Source organism: Leptopilina heterotoma, unplaced genomic scaffold (assembly GCF_015476425.1).
Source record: "Leptopilina heterotoma isolate Lh14 unplaced genomic scaffold, ASM1547642v1 Lhet_42, whole genome shotgun sequence".
Taxonomy (NCBI): Eukaryota; Metazoa; Arthropoda; class Insecta; order Hymenoptera; family Figitidae; genus Leptopilina; species Leptopilina heterotoma.
Window position 1 is genome coordinate 1,528,325 of NW_025111078.1, and position 18,340 is coordinate 1,546,664.

General features: G+C 24.8%; 1 protein-coding gene across 2 annotated transcripts in view; it reads left to right on the forward strand.

The window, feature by feature from the left end:
• LOC122506557 overlaps positions 1-18,340 on the forward strand; it is a 66,514-nt gene that overhangs the window by 35,641 nt on the left and 12,533 nt on the right. For both annotated transcript variants that reach the window (XM_043618814.1, XM_043618815.1), the window contains 2 exons: positions 11,079-11,201; positions 15,309-15,401. In XM_043618814.1, coding sequence (XP_043474749.1) covers positions 11,079-11,201; positions 15,309-15,401 — 216 coding nt within the window. The remainder of the gene's footprint in view (positions 1-11,078; positions 11,202-15,308; positions 15,402-18,340) is intronic.

Consider the following 18,340-nt stretch of genomic DNA (forward strand, 5'->3'; position numbering starts at 1 on the left):
GAAGATAGAAAAAAAAGCTACAAGAAAGGGTAGGTTCTTTTTTGTATAGGTGAAAAAAAATTCTCCTCTCAAACGGCTCGATAATATCGATGAAAAAGTTTTTACATGGACTCCTTCCGGTCGCCCTTGTTCGCGACTCGTTCGATATACATATATGTATATCCCATCCCAGTAACAGTTACGACTTACGACACTGTAAGGACGACCCCTTTCGAATTCCAATCAGTCCGTGACCCTCCCTAACTTCAAGGTTCAGTACAAGGCATCTGGAGAGTAAAGAGAGTCAGTCAACCATAGGAGAGCAGTATTTTAAGATGTTTACCATAAGTCATCGTTTAAAAGATTCAGTAACGCTTTATTACTTATTTTTTGAAATAAGACATCAGGAATATTTTTTTTATTAATTCTTGTTTTTTTTTATAAGCAATATATGCTTTATAAATACAAGAATCAGAATTTTTGTTTCTACAAATTTAAATATTTATAAAAAGTAATTTCATTCTTGCGAAGAATTTTATAAAATTTTTTAAATAATTCACTTCTTTCGACTAATTTTACGCAAATTCTAATTTAAAGAATTGAATTCCTGAGAAATTCAATTCATTTTTATTATTCATGAAAAGAATTGAATTCTTACGAAGATTTTTACAAACATTTTTTTAAATAATTGAATTCTGTTTGGAAATTTTATGAAAATAGTAAATATTGAAAATCATTGAATTGCGAAAAGTTTTTTAAAATAATTAAATTTTACAAAGAATTCTATTAAAATTTTTGACAATAAGTGAATGTCTGTGTGGTATTTTATTAAAATTTTTTGAAATAATTGAATTCCTAAAAAGCATTTTATTATTTATGAAAATAATTGAATATTCTTACGAACGATTTTATTAGAATTTTTTTAAATAATTGAATTTCCAAAAAGAAATTTACTGCTTTTAAAAATAATTGAATTCTTGCGATGAATATTGATATTTATGAAAATAATTGAATTTTGCAAAGAATTTTATTAAAATGCCTCAAAATAATTGAATTTTCGTCAATAATTTTATTATTTACGAACATAATTGAATTTTTTTTTGAAAAATTATTTATGTACGTAAATAATAGAATTCGTGGGAAGAATTTTATAAAAATCTAAAAAAAAATAGTTGAATTATTTCAAAAAAATTTAATTAAAATTGTATTTAAATTAATTGATTTCTTTCGAACAATTTTAAAATATTTGAAAATAATTGAAATTCTTCAATGTGTTTTATTATTTACGAAAATAATAGAATTCTTGCTTAGAATTTTATCAAAAATTTTTTTAATAAATTGAATTTCCATGAAAAAATGCTATTATTAGTGAAAGTAATTGAAGAATTGTGAAGAATTGTATGAAAATTTTGTTAAATAATTGATTTTTTTGAAATTTGTTTCTATTCTAAATTAATTGAATTCCTGTGGAAATTTTATTATTTATGACAATAATTGAATTTTATTAATTTTTTTTTAAATAATTGAAATTTTTTGCGAAATTTTATGAAAATATACTAGATATTGAAAATTGAATTTCGAATATTTTCTGAAAATAAAATTGAATCGTTTTAAAGAATTTGATTATAATTTTTGAGAATAGTTTTTTGATTTCTAGTATTGGCGAATTTAAAGTATTTAGTTATTATTATTATTATTATTTAGTTATTATTACTTAGTTTTTTTAAAGTATTTTTTACTTTAAAAAAACAGAAATAGTAGCTTTTAGTGACTGAAATCTAAAGAAAGTATCCAATCAGTAGTATAACGTAGAAAAAGTAGTAAATAGTAGGTTTCAGTAGATGAGTGCGAAGCCTGTCAGTGTAATGTTGCAGTAAGCTTACTGCTAAAAATTTTATTTTATGATATTAATAAATAATAATATATGAAGTGCAAATACCCCTTTATTTTAACTATTTATAATGGAGAAAAGAGATTTTTTTTTAATTATTGTGCCCTACTGGACACATTTATTTATTTATTTATTCTTGTGGACAGTAGGGCACAAGAATAAAAGACATCTTTTCTCTATTAATAAATAATAATTGAACATAATGGAACAGTAGTTGAAGTTTGAATGAATAATTAACGAACATAATGCGAACATAATGTTAGTACTGCTTAACATAATTAAGCAGTACTTAAATTTTCGGCTACAAATATTCTTCAGTATGATGAAGCCAAAAAGTAAATTTTTTGAAAAAAATCTTAAAATAAGCTGAATAAAATACATCTTCTTTTGTGGTCTCCAAGGCCCACGTTTGCCCCTCTTCTTGTCGCCATTGGGCCTCTCTCTCTCTCTCTCACTCTCTCTCTCTCTCTATCTCTGCACGTGAAAGGACAGAACACAATCCAGAGTATAACAAACTCATGGACATATATTCTCTCTCCTCATTCCTTCGATTCCGTTTGGTGTGTAAAGAATCCATCCATCCGTGCACCGGGTTTATAACAAGAGAAAATACACCTCGGTTGTTCTCGTCGTAGCTCGTGAATACACTTCGGTTACTCATTCTGCGCGCGCCTATTCATCCTGGTCGTTCTTTTTTTCCCATCATCATCTTCTTCTTCTTCTTCTTCTTCTTCTTCTTCTTTTTTGTATTTTATATATTCCCCTCTTGGTGTTGTCGGTTCGCAGAGTTTGGTCGGTACCGTCGTGGCGGTTTAATTTTAATTTTCTTTTTTTTTTTCATTTAGAAAGTTGATAAATTTTTTTGGAAGGATTTAAATTTGTGGAGATAATAGAAGGATTTATGGGGAGGGGAATAAAGGGAATGAGGAGGAGAAGGAAGAAGAAGAAGAAGAAGAGGTAAAACATGTCCTGATGTTGGGACCCTCAAGAGTGAGAGAGAGATCAAGCAGGGTCAACGGCACTGAACTACGGCATGGGGTTATTTCCGGCATCACTCTTCCTCCTGGGTATATCGACTCGTTCGCTCGAGATAGTTCCCGGTTTCTTGAAGCAGTCGTTTGAGGTCCTCCAGTGCGCGCACTGGGTTTACTGTTGTCCCAACCGAGGCCATATCGAACAGGTGTATTCGTGACACGACCACGTGCTCTTCAACACTGCAGTGCTTGTGGTTTACTCATCTTTATCTTCGCGTACGTGTTGTGCTTGTGATTTGTGCTCTCAAATTTTTGTTCCCTAAGGTTTGTTTTACTGAGAAAAGTTCCGATCCTAATTGTTCTAGTGAGAAAAGTTCGGGTCCCACTTGTACCGTTGATCAAACTTCGGACCCCAATTGTTCTAGTGAGAAAAGTTCGGACCCCAATTGTTCCACTGAGAAAAGTTCCGATCCTAATTGTTCTACTGAGAAAAGTTCGGTTACTATTTGTTCTACTGAGAAAAGTTGGGGTCCTAATTGTTCCGTTGATAAAAGTTCGGATCCTAATTGTTCTACTGAGAAAAGCTCCAATTCTAATTGTTTTACTGAGAAAAGCTCCGATCCTAATTGTTTTACTGAGAAAAGTTTGGATCCCAATTGTTCCACTGAGAAAAGTTCTGACCCCAATCGTTCCAATGAGAAAAGTTCGGACCCCAATCGTTCCAATGAGAAAAGTTCGGATCCTAATGGTTCCACTAATAGAAGTTCAGTTCCGAATAAAAGTTCTGCTCCTGGAAAAAAAGAATAGTTGCCAAAAAGAATAGTTGCCTTTGAATGCTTCGAAAAGCTTTGCAACATGTTGCGGAACCTGTTGAACCATCGAACCTAATGTCTTAATTGCACGCCAAACGGAAGTTTCACTTGTTGAATGTGGACGTCTTTAGACCCCTTTCGACCTCGTTCACTGAATTCGCTTCACCTGAATTTGAAAACTGCTATTTTCGACTTTCGTCATTTTTACGGACATGGTAGAAGCAAATTCGGGGGAAAAAAAATTGCGAATGCTGTAAATTGACACTTTTTTTTTGTCAGAGTTTGCAATTCTCAACAATCCAAACCTGATTCACCATTAGAAACCCCAGATAAGAATGGGGACGAAGAAAAAAAGGCAATTAGGCAATTTTTGATCCAAATCTGAACCCCAATTAGAAAAATCGGTTTTTTTTATTTAGAAATCAAAGTCAGGCAATCAAAGTCATTTTTCAAATGTGGTTCACAATTCGGAATGATTTGAGAATGAAAACAAAGCGAACCTAAAACAAAAATTGTAACAGGAATTTAGACTTTAAACAAAAAATATCAAACTTTAGACAATTTTTGATCCAAACTTCAGTTTGGATCAAAAATTGTCTAAAGTTTGATATTTTTTGTTTAGGATCCAAAAATGCTTGAAAAAAAAGAAAAATCAGTTTTATTGGCACCTAAAGAAAAAAAAAATAGAAAAACTTGAGTAATTTTTGATTCTTCAGAAGATCCTGAGACGAAAGAAAAATATAAAAGTGTGTCCATAAAGAATGTTTGGTACAAGCCAAAATTTTATGGACTTATTTACGGTTTTAAAATTCAGGCGAAATGCAGAGTTTAGTTTTTAAATTTATTTATTTAGTAGTAGTGGTAGTAGTAGTGGTAGTGGTAAATTTCACAATAAGGACAATTATCTTCCAAATAGACATCGCGTTACCTCGATCTAATTCTTTTATATAAAGTGAGACCGAAGCAAAATTGATGTCAGCTACTTTTCAGTGTGACGACTTTCTTGTAAGCACATTGTGTATTTTCTTACTTAACACAAACAGTTTCCACTTTTGAAAACTGGTTCCCCTTCATCGCTGTATTTACTGCTATACGAAAATTATTATTATCGGTTTTGGATTTTTTTTTCTTTAGCTTGTAATTACCAGAACCGGGAACCAAACCTCATGTTCAGAAGAGTTGAAAGAAATTTTTGGTTTTTGCATCTTTCTCAATTATCTCTTTTTTCTGAATTTTTAATTATTTTTGTATTTTATGGTTGGATTTTTATTTTTACAGTTATTGTTAGAATTTTGGTTGTATTTTGGTAGTTATGGTTAAACTCTAGTAGTCGTGGTTGCATTTTGATAGTTATGGATAAATGCTGATAGTTATGGTTGAATTCTGATAGTTATGGTCAAATTCTGATAGTTATGGTCAAAGTCTGATAGTTATGGTCAAATTCTGATAGTTATGGTCAAATTATGATAGTTATGGTTAAACTTTGATAGTTGTGGTTAAATTTTGATAGTTATAGTTGTCATATAAATTTTGGTTGCATTTTGATAGTTATGGTTAAATTCTGATAGTTATTGTTGAACGTACATGTAGTTATGATTAAATTGTGATAGTTATAGTCATTGTTATAATATTTTTCGTTGCATTTTGATAGTTGCGTGGTTAAATTTTGATAGTTGTGGTTTAATTCTGATAGTTATGGTCAAATTCTAATAATTATGGTTAAATTTTGTTAGTTATAGTTAAATTTTTATATTTTTTATTTCATTTTGACAGTTGTGGTTAAATTCTAATAGTTGGGGCCACACTTTGGTAGTTATAGTTATTGTGATAATTTTAGTTGTACTCTGATAGTTGTGGCCAAATTCCGATAGTTAAGAGTAAATTTTGACAGTTATGGTTAAATTCTAATAATTGTAGTTAAATTTTGTTAGTTATAGTTAAATTTTTGAGTCCATTTTGACAATTGTGGTTAAATTCTGATAGTTGGGGACAAACTTTGATAGTTATATAGTTATTGTGATAATTTTGGTTGTATTTTGATGGTTATGGCTAAATTCTGAAAGTTACGGTTAAGTTTTGATAGTTATGGTTAAATTCCGATAATTATGGTTAAATTTTGATAGTTATGGTTAAATTCTGATAGATATGGTTAAATTTTGATAGATACAGTTAAATTTTAACAGTTATGGTTAAATTTTGATATTTATGGTTAAATTCTGAAAGATATGGTTAAATTTTGATAGATACAGTTAAATTTTAACAGTTATGGTTAAATTTGACTTCTACAGTCTTTATAGACGAAAATTGTTAAATGTTGCCAATACGTAATCAAGTAAGAGTAATTAGAAATCGTCCAATTCCTCTGGTAATGCTTCAATAAAGAGTAAAAGTAACAGACTTTAAAACACGTTTTCTTATAAATACAAAAATAAAAGTAAATTTAAATCAAGTTCTCATTTCTGGAAAATGTTTCATCTTATAAGATTTATACGTGTATAGAAATATTGCTTCACTTGGTGTGTGCTATTCAACTAGCAATAAAGTCCGTAATAAGAAGTGCCACATGGTTTCTTAAGATGTCTTATTTATCATTTTATATATTCGAATATTCTCTCATGGATAAAGTGTATGTACACTTTTATCATCGCCACTCATAGAAAAGGGATTTTTTTTCTTTATCAACTTCTTTAATAGTATTCCTCTTCGAATACTTTATAATACTATAAGAATACTAAAAATAGATTTGAATACCGCATTCAAAAATTTTTAATTTTTTATACGAAAATTAGAGTTTTAAATTCTTTTTTCTAATTTTGGAATTGTTGTGATACTGTTTGGTAATTTTTGCACTGTTGTATTGCTATTTTGTGATTCCCCTGGTTTTTTTGGTTCGAATTTTTAAATTGTTCGGATCTTTCTCAATGCAATTAAATGCCATTTAGTTTCAATTGACACAAGTCTATGAATTGAGATCTGTAATTTAATAATCCATTGGGTTCGTTTAGGAATAACTTCTTTAATAACCAAATACTTGAAGTCGTCTTAAAAAGTATTGGGTTATGCTCTTCCATTAAACATTTAGTTCTCATTTATTCTTAGAAATAAGAACAAAATTCCAGTTATCCAGTTAGCAATATAAATTTACAAAACCTCTATTTTAGAAAAAATTTTCAAATCAAAAATTTCTACTTTAAGAAAACTATTTTCAACAACGGTATACTTTTCAATATTCTGAAACGGGTTTTTCCATTTCTTTTTTCTTTTTTTTTTTTTGCAAAAAATAATGGAATAAAATAGCACTTGCAAATTCAAAACGTGTATAGCAATTTCTTCGCACAGATCAGATAGTAAAATGATATGCAAATCATGTCTGGAACTTGGAACCAAGGAAGTACGTAACATGATGTTAAAGAACTCTTCATCGAGATGAGAATGAACCGTACAAGAGGTGCAAACTTTGTGTTTAGAGAGAGGAGAAGAAGAAAAAATATTTTATTCACGGTACCGGACATTGAAAAATTGTCACGGTAATGGCTATTAGTGGCTAGTGATTAGTGAAAAACAAAATTCGTTTAGAAAATATATATTTTTGGAAAAAAAATTTATTCAAAATGGGTCAACAAGGATCTAAGGGGAGGACCACGAGTCTTCGGAATGATTTTGTCAGGGATTCGAAAATGCGACTTGGCAGCTTTAAAAGAGGTACGATATATGGTTCCATTATTATAGGAAATAGAAATAAAAATCTTAAATTCGTAAAAAGATACAATATTTTTGTTAATTTAATAACCGCACTTGTGAAATTTTATCACTTGTCCCATCACTTTTGTCACTGTCTTGTTCTATAAAATATTTATTTTTTTATTGTAAATTATTTTTTTGAGGAAGTTTTCGTTAACTCCTCGCTCTCAAAAAGAGGTTTAGGTGAGAATTTTTAAAATTATTCCAAAAATACTTAATATTTGATGTCGAATGACATTTTTTTACATTTGAGTATTTTAAATAATCGCGCCAATTTCTATCAATAGAGAGATTAGAGTGGCGCATGCGCAGTTACTAGCAGTGTCGACCGAAGAAGAAAAATGATCGTAATTTATTATCGCATTTTATTACCATTATTATTCGTGTTGTACATTTAATTTTTATGAAATCGAAACTAATATTTATTGACGATTTTAAATTCAATTGAAATTTAAATAATTTCCTTCGTGAGAGTCAATCTTTTCTTCAGTTCAAAAGTAAAAAAAAAACATAACCTACAATTTTTTGCTTCGAGTACCTTTTTGAGTCAAGTATTAAAATTCATTAGTTCATATTTCTTTCTTCACCTGCTAATAAATTGAATTCTTTCAACGAATTTTATTATTCAAGAAAGAATTCAAATATTTATAAAAATAATTTAATTCTTACGAAGAATTTTATACAAATTTTTCAAAAATAATTCAATTCTCTCGACTAATTTTATGCAAATTCTAATTTGAATTAAATTCCCAAATAATTAAATTCCTGGGAAATTCAATTCATTTTTATTATTCATGAGAAGAATTGAATTTACAAACAGTGGAAAAGTGATTATTAAAAAAATAACCTGGCGCTAAAAAAATATTTTCTTTACTCGAAAAAAAAAAATGAAAAAAGTGGAGAAAAGGAAGAAAAAAAATTGAAAAACGAAGAAAATAGACTGAAATGAGGAAAAATGGATATTATACACATTTAGCGAGTGTATAATCTGTATGGAATTTATCAAAAGACTGGGCAGAATTAGCGATATAGAAATAATATGAAATTGAGACTACCCCTCGCACAACACAGCACGTGTGTGGAACTTAATATAGAGTCCAACGATCCTCTCGGTCCGAACACGTGGAAGGACTGGTCGAAAGCAGTTGACCCAGATTTTGTTCCTTCTTCAGAATCGACTCTCGTATTATGTAGCATAAATATATATACGTCTATAGGTATTGCAAAATATGTTCAACATGTTCTTTCCATTTTTTTTTTTTTTTTTTTTTTATTGCCCGGCTTCTTCAGAAGGACCCGCAATTGACACTTGATGAGTTGAAATAGTTTTTTTTTACTTTCTTTGGATCCAATTTTGGAATTTTGAAATTTTTATATTTAAAGTGAAAATTTTTTATTTTATCGTTTTTTTATATAATGTAAAATTAAATTTTATTCTTTTTTTTATTTTATGTAAAAAAATATTTTTCTTCTCGTCATGACATTGCTTTATTCAATTTATAGGTGTATATATATATATCGATAAAAATAGAAATGCTGGAACGCAAATAACTTTAGAATTAGAACGTTAAAAGGAGAAATGAGACGCGAAGACTTAAAATTGTCGTCTACGACAGTTGAGTGGAGGCAATTTTCAAGGTTCATTTTCGAAGAATGGGATAAATTATAATTGAAATTAGGTGGGAAATTTTGATTCAAAAATTGATTTCCTCTTCGTCGAATAATTTATCTACTATTTTAGTTGCAAGTTTAGTTTAGTTTACTATTTGGTTTTATTATTATCTATTTTAATTTTACTATTTTTTTTGTTTTATATAGAATTTTTTTATTATACAGTGAAACCTGTCGGAATGCAACTAGATTTTTAAAAATTTGATCACGTACAGTAAACAATTTTTCAAAAAATTGTTTTATAATTTAATTAATTTGTAATATTTTTTACAATATTCTGGAACTAATTGAAAACAATTCTTGTTGGATATTTTTGAATATAAAAAAAAAATTTTTAGGTTTGCATTCTGACAGGTTCGACTGTATAGAATTTTTTTTATATAAAATATTTTCTATTCATTTTTAATTGTTCTTTTAATTAATTAATTTATTTTTTTTAAATTAGGAGTGTGATGAAAAGTAAAAATTTTAGGCGTAGGAAAAAAATACGTAAAAAAAAGTTAATACAATACGTTGGAGTAAAATAAAAAAAAAATAATAAATAAATAACTAATTTCTTGTTGAGATGGGATATAAATTAATTATACAATTTTGTAATTATTCAATACAGTGAGACTCTTGTCTTTTTATTTATAAGCACCTACGAAGGTGTGTTCACCAAAAATTTACACAGTCATTGATTTCAATTTAGTTGTCCTTAATAGGTTATTGTTCTTTTTCATCTCTCTCTTTCTCTGCCTTTGAAAATTGAATTTAATTAAGGTTGACAATAAAAATTTTATACTTGAGTGAACTTCAAATTTTGTTTAAAAAACTTTAAATTTAAATCACTAAAAAATAAATTTTACATTTTTTTACATTTTTTTTTACATTTTTACAGCTATTTTATTTTTTCTATTTACTTTTAAGATATTTATTTGCTTACTTTTACTAATTATATTTTATGAATGTTTATTTTTTTAAAATTAATTTTGAAAAAATTCTATGAAAAAGAAATTTTTTTGGAGTTTATTCGATAATTAATATTAATTCATTTAAAAGGTTAGTTAGTTGATGTAACTTTCAATGGAATTGAATTTTTTTTTTGTTTTTATTAATTGAAAGTATTTATTGAAGCGTTATTAATGAGGAAAAGGAGGAATTTCTAAATATAGGAATTGCAAATAGAAAAGGGTCATCGATCCTTCCACCTATCTTGAAAATGGAACTAAAAGGGTGGGGCTTTCGCGATTCAAATATTTGTAACGGGGATAAATTTTTACCTTCTCTGAATATTTAAAAAAAAATTTTTTTTTTAACTGGAAATAAATTTTTTTTCATTTATTTAAATAAAAACTCAATTTTAATATTATTATTATTTTTTTATTATAATTGTTATTAATATTACTATTTTTATTATCATTATCATTACTATTTTTATTTTACTATTATTTTTATTATCCTTATTACTACTTTTTTATTTTCTGCTTCTTATTATTATCATTATTATTAATTTTTAACAACAGAATTTGTTAATTTAAATTTTTTTTTTAATTAAGAAATGTAACAGAAAAATTCTAATTTCTTCCCCCAACGGGAATCGAACCCCGGACTTTAGTGGCTCGAATTATACTCTTAGACCACACAGCTACGTTGAATTCTTAGAGGCACGAAAAAATTTAATGAGAATTACAGTTTAAAACTAAAATAATAATAATTTTAATATAATAATTATAATTAATAATAATAATAATAATAATAATAATAATAATAATAATAATAATAATAATAATAATAATTTAATAATAATGAAGAATTATTTAAACAAATTAGAATTACAAAAATTATTCACTACATTAAGTTTCGCTATAAATATTTTCTATAATTATTATTCGAATATTAATTATTTAAATAAAAGTATAATATAAATTGTATTTTATAAATAAAAAAAAACAGTATGAAAATAATCGTATTCGTTGATTAGTTCTGCGACAAAAAAATAATATAAAAATATTTGTTTTTATTTTTCAGAGAGATCACCGCCAACGAATAATCAAACGAGGAGACAAGTAAATGGAAGAAGTAATCAGGTTTCACGTACAAATAGTTATGAAGCAAAGAAAACGTGTCTCGATCCTCCAACTATTAATTTGGGTAAGTTTTTTTTTCATAAAAATAAATAAATATTAATGTAAAATAAATGCCAATTAATTTAAATAATATATTTATTATATTATTTAAATATTATTATTTAAAAATAAAATATTAATTTTATATAATTAAAAATATTAATTAATACAAAATATTAATTTAAATATATAATATTGTAATATAATTATAATATAATATAATAAATATTATATAAATATAATAATAATATTATATTATTATATAAAAAGTAAAATTACATAAATTTTTTTTATTTCAAATTCTATATTTGGAAAATTTGATTTTGGAGGGGGATGGGGGAAGCATAAATATGAAATATTCAATTATTTTTGCAAAATAATCTTATTCACAGTAGACAGAATGTGTTTATTCGCATAAAGCTGGTCAGTTGTAACGGGTAACTAACCGGAAGTATATGGTCTCCAGCCGTCTAACGTCCCCTCTTTTCGTCGAAGCCATTAAGCATATAAACAATTACACTTGTCTGTTTAATTATTTTCAACATCAAATTCGATTTATTTTTTTAAACAAGTTTTTCGCCCTTTTTTTCCTTTTTCGTTCTTTCTCCTTTCTTCAAGGTTACGTCTCTTCTTTTCTATATAATCAAAATCCATTTTTAGGATATATTTTTCAAAAAAAAATTTTTATCCTATTTTTTTATTTTTTGTTTTCTATATTTAAATATTTATTATTTTTCATTATAAAATTTATTTTTTTAAAAAAAGAATGTTATTTTCCCCCTTTTTGTAAGAGTATACTCTTTTGTAAGTCAGTTTATTTTATTATTAAGAAACAAAGAAAAATTATTTTGCCATAAAATATAAATTTTTTGTCTTTTTTTTTTTTTTTTTTTTTTTTTTTTTTTTTTAAGATAGAGAATTATTTATAGAATTTTCTCATATATTATATAGTTTGTATTTCATTAGGCATCGTCTATATGTATTCATAAAAAGCTTAATTTAATAACCTTTCTAAATTTAAACGCTTTTATTTTCTTAAAAGTCGTGAAATTTATATGATTCTTAATTTAAAAGCTGACTAATTTTAGTTTTCTCGCAGCAATAATATAAGGGAAAATTTATTTTATTACCTTTTATTCTTGAATCATTTAATCAATTTTTTTTTCCTTCATAAAAAAATTAATTTAGTTAAAAAATATTGTTTTACTCTGATGTGGAAAAAATTATTATTATTATTATTATTACTACTATTATTAATTTTTAACAACAGTATTTTTTACAATATTTTCTAGCTCATATTTTTGAAATTAAAAAATGTAACAGAAAAATTAAAATTTCTCCCTCCAAGGGGACTCGAACCCCGGATTCTAATGATGCAAATCTTACACTCAGACCGCACAGCTACGCCGCATTCATAAAATATTATTTATTATTATCTAAAAAGTATAATATAAAAACAGTAGTAATAAGAATAATAATAATAATATTAATAATTATAAATAGTAATTATTATCAACAAATATTATTTATTAATAAAAAATAATAACAATATTAAAAATGAAATAATAATAATAATAATAATAATAATAATAATAATAATAATAATAAAATAATAATAAAAATAAATAATAATAATGATAACAGCAGTAGTAATAGTATAAAAAGGAGAAAAAAATTTGACCGGCAGATTTTATGAACACCTTGGAAAAATCGAGAAAAATTTATTACAGATTCTATTAAAATCTCTATTGAAAAGTAAATAAAATGACTACCTGGCAGGGAAGGAGACGCACATTGTCATTTCTACAGCACCTGGTGTTAGGTATTCAAAAATGTCGCTCGTATCCTTTCTTCTCCTTTTTATTGTTCACACTCAGTCGCCAAAAGGAAAATCCCACTTTAGAACGATATTTACTTTTATCAATTGCCATGTCTACCAGCATTTTTATCCAATTTTTTCTTTTTCTATTTTTATTATAAAAATTTCAATATTAATTCTTTTATAATACTCAAAATATTAATATTGAATTAATATAATTTTTTCAAAATTAAAAAGTAATAAATAATATAAAAAAAGTAAAATTTAAAATAAAAAAAAATAAAATTATATTGTTTTCTAAATAAATAAATAAATAAATTAATTAATTAATTAAGGGCATTTGAACCATTATGCCCTTAAAAGTAGAGTTGAAAAATAAAATAAATAATAAATGATAAAAAATAATATAAAAATAAATAATTAAAATTAATTATTAATTACAGAAAAAAATTTTGTTAAAACCAAAATATAACTTTTCGATTTTTTAAGTGACTATATATAAAAAGACAAAAAAACAAAAACAAAATTGAAACAAATTATTTAAACCTTGTGCGTCAAGTAAAGTTGCAAAAGTAGGTTCTCAAGAGGGATTCATTTAGATAAAGAAAAAAAAACTATTCGTGACAGTGCATTAGCATTTCCGTGAAGGTGAAATCTTTATTGTTCTCTCTTTAAAATAGTGTCGAGTTTACACTCTTTTTTTCGCCTCCCATATCTAACGGAACGGAAATTTTCAATTTTCAATAATAGTTATTAACCATTAAATTACTGCGGTTTAAATTAAATTTTTAAGAAAAATGAGAGAAATCATTTCTTTTTTTTCTTTTAAAATTTTTATGTCAGCAAAAAAGCGTTTAACGAGAAATATTATTGAGAAACTTTAATTATTTTTCGGGGTGAAATTTTAATATAATTTCTTCAGTAAATGTCTCTATTTATTTTTTTTTCTTTTCTTTGTGGAAAAGGAAACTGCAAACTTTTTTTTAAATTACTATTTATAACATAAAATCGTAATTAAAACAAAGTTTGCAATTTCCTTCTCTAAACTATTTTTAATTCTAAAAAAATAAAACAATGAATTTTATTTTACTATTCATTGTTAATAATAATTATTATAATAAAAATAATAGTAAAACAATAATTATTTTTTTAAATTTGTTTATCCCATTCAAAGTCAATAAATAAATAAAATGTTTGATAATAGTAATTATTAGACTAACGATTTTTTTTTTTTTTTTTTTTTTTTTTTTAATTAATATACTATTTATTTATAACATTTATTATTTAATAAACAATAAAATATGTATTTGAATAGAATAAATTGAAATTGTTTTCGTTCAAAAGTGTAACACTTTTGAAAGTTTAAAAATAAAAAAGAAAATTTTTTTAAAGTAGAAATTGTAATTTTTTTTTGAAAAATAATTTTTCTACTTCTTTTTTTTCTTTAAAAATACATAACGAGACGAAATGTTTTACTGCTCGACGACCATAAGTACAGCAAATATACCCAAAAGGCAAATTTTTGAGGAGTTTGTTGACTTTAAATCGGTCGGGTCTCCACTTCCTATGGTTAAATGACCCCTCTTTTTTGGGGGGTTTACTGAGGTTGTTGCAAATGTTTGTCAGTCTGTTTCCATCTGTGGGATTTCTCGCACTAACAAGGAAAATTTCATTCCTTCACCATTTAAGAAATTTTTTTCCTGGCGTGTGAAAATTTTACACTTAATTGTTATTATATTGTTTAATCTGTGTGTGTGTGAATTTATTGGGGATTTTCTAGTTATTAATGAAAATTTAACATCCAAGGTATAATTTAATTAATTAGTAATTAGTATTTTATATTATTATTTTTATTATTATAAAAAATATGTATTTTATTGAATAGAATAAATTAAAAGTTTTTTCCTTCAAAAATGTAAAACTTTTGAAAGTTTAAAATTAAAAAAAAATTTTAAAAGTAGAAATTTTAATTTTTGGTCTGAAAAATAATTTTTTTTTGTTTTTTTATATAAAAGTTTATACAAAGAGACAATGAAAAAAATGTATTCGATTCAAAGAAACAATTATACTTGTCGATTGTCAAATAAATATTTATTTGTACCAAATAATTTCTTATTAAATGTTATTTGCTTTAAATACTAAAATTATTTTGGTTCAATTAAAATTTATTTGATTGGAATACAAAATTACTTAAATGTTAATAGAAATAAACATGTGATTGATATTTTTTTTATATTTAAATTTAAAAAAAAAATTTTTACTATATTTACATTAAATTTAAAAATTTTAACTAAATTACTTTTTTTTTTGCAGAAAAAAGTCCATCGGCAACTAGAAAGGTTCCAATTGTACGACGAGCAGCGACAATCATCCCAAATAAACAAAAAAGTTCTTCTTCTATTAAAGGTATTTATAAAAAATTTTTTTTTTTAATTATTTAGGATTTACATTAGGTATTCAGTTAAATAAATAATGGATTAAATAATTAGTTTTTTTTGTTCTTGTAATCGAAAAGGCAGAATATTTTATTTTGAGTTTTTAAATTATGAAATTTCATGAAGGATCCTATATAATTATATTATAATATATATAATTTATAATATTTATAATTATAATTTATTATTATTAATAAATAATTAAATATTATTTTTTAAATAAATAAATATTAAAATTATTATAATTATCGTTTGCTTATGGAAAACAAAAGGAAATTGCTATGATGATAAAAAGTAAATATTTTAATATCGAAAATTTTATTCGAAAATGATAATAATTATAAAAAAAGTAGTCTCTATAAAGAAAAATAAAAATAATTTAGAGAGTTAAATTTTAGCATGCTTTTAGATTTTATAATATATAGATCTCAGCTTTCTATTCAAAGCTTGTAAATGTATATACATAGTTAATTTTAGATTTAGTCAAATACACTTCTATTTAACTTCATTTACACAGTGTATTAAGTATTTTAACGATGTTTTAAATTTTAAAGGGAAATTCCATTTTTTTTCCTTTAGTCAATTAAAAAATAGTTTACATTTTCTATCGTTTTTGTTCTATTCTTATTTTAAATGCATACCTATAGACTCGAGTTTCTCTACAATTTTTCCAAAAAAATTTTAAATAAACATTTTTCTAAAAATATCTGTTTTTATTATTTTATATTCTATAAACAAACATATAATTTTAGAAAAATGTTTAAAAATTGTTTTAGAAAAAGAAAGAAATTCGAAAAAAGTGGATAAAAAAATAATTAAAAAAATTGCAGGTAGCAATACTTTCATTTATTTACTTAAATATAAGAAACAGACTTACAAAGCGATAAACATTTTCAATAAAATGATATTTACATAAAATATTCTATTTATTGTATATAATAATAATAATTATTAATATTATTATTTATGATATTAGTAATAATAATGATATAATAATTATAATTATTATAATATAATAATAATAATAATAATAATAATAATATAATATAATATAAGTAAAACATAAATATACATAAATAAAACCTTTATAGGTTTATAAAATAGAATAGGTTTTTATAAAATAGAATTTTAAAAAAATATTTTTGAAATTACATTTTTACTGTTTAAACTTTTAAAGAGATCGAAATAATCGAGAGATTGGCAATTTTTGATGACAATTGATTCAAATTATGGTATGAAATTTATTGTAATCTACACATCCTCTCTTATTTGCATAACTGTAAATATAATCTTCCTGTACTTTCTATGATGCATTAAATAAGAAGCAAAAAAAAAATATATATTTAATAATGAGTCAGCAAAATTTAATTCAATCTATAAAACAATTGTTATACTCAACCATCAAAACAAGAGTTTCTTTATTCTTTAAAATTATTTTTTGTCGCGTCTATTATATAAAAAAAAATTTTTTTTTTTATTTTATTTCTCAGGTGATTTGACATTAGAAGCCGAATTCGGCTAAAAGTTTTTTTAATTTATTTCGAATTAAAATTTTCGATTACTATTTCTATTGAATGAAATTTTTCCAAAAAGGAATTTTTCATTACGACGAACGAATTTGAATTTAGTAAGTCTACACTTTAGGCGAAATTTTTAAAAAAATAAGTTTCCCATAATATATGTTCTGTAGATAAGGTTGACAATTAATTTCTAAGGGAAATTATTATTATTATTATTATAAATATTCTTAAATATAAAACATAAATAAATATAATTTTGAAATTTATTTAATTGTTTTAATAGAAAAAAGGGCGAAAAATTGGAGACCTAATAGTCACGACGATGTAAAATAAAAAAAAATACTTGACAGGAAAAAAAATTTTTAAATCTTAACAGAATTTTCATCTCGATTTTCATTATCAGGTCAATTTTTCTATTTAAAGTAAAATATTTCCGTTTTCAAAAAAGAAAAGAATATTTAAAGAAGTTGTAAATTAAAACAAAAATCTGAAATCTTTTAAAATTCATTTTTTTTTTTTTTTTTTTTTGGGAAAACAAACTTTTTCTTTTTACGCATGAAATACGAATTCATTAAGTGATAAACGATCGTACTGTGATGGCGAGATGGGTATATTGTACAATCGGTCGAGACACGTATTTTTCCTCGTCGAATGGGAAATGCCTTTTGGGGATAATTAGGAATTCCCTAATTTTTCTTCTCCTCTAAAACTTAAGTGGCCGTTGAAGATCGGCTATGATGATAGGAAATAAGATTCTATACCTATATTATTTCACTATGGTCATAAATGCGTGCGTGTTTCGCCTAAAGCAGTAAGAAAGCCTGTTGAACTTTCACTATATATATATACTATATATTTTCTGAATTGAGTTTTCATTTGATTTAATGTCATAGTTTTCTCTCGTTTGGAATAAAAAGTAAAAAAGAGGAACAAGTTTATAGAAATTTTATTCCAAATCTGTCTCGAGAGTTTAATAAAAAGACGCACGCATTATTCAGGAAGTCTGTAATATATTTCCGAGTTAATAATAAGAGAAAGAAGAAATTTGTTAAGAAGTAAGTTTTTTCAGAAGCTTTAATTCATGATTTAAATTAATGCTTAATTTGTGTCGAAGAAAAAAAAAATTATCGAGTTTCCACTCTATGAACTATGGATAATGCAGATTTGTCATTTTTTGGCGGGAACTTTTAATTTGCGAAAAATTCGATTACTCGACTCTTATCAAGGAAACAATTTATTTGAATTAAATAATTTTTAGTTGAATTAAATAATGTTAAGTTGAATCAAATAATTTTTTAGTGGAATCAAATAAATATTTATTTGTAGAAAATAATTTTTAATTTAAGTGAATTAAATAGTAATTGCTTTAAATTTTAAAATTGTTGGTTCA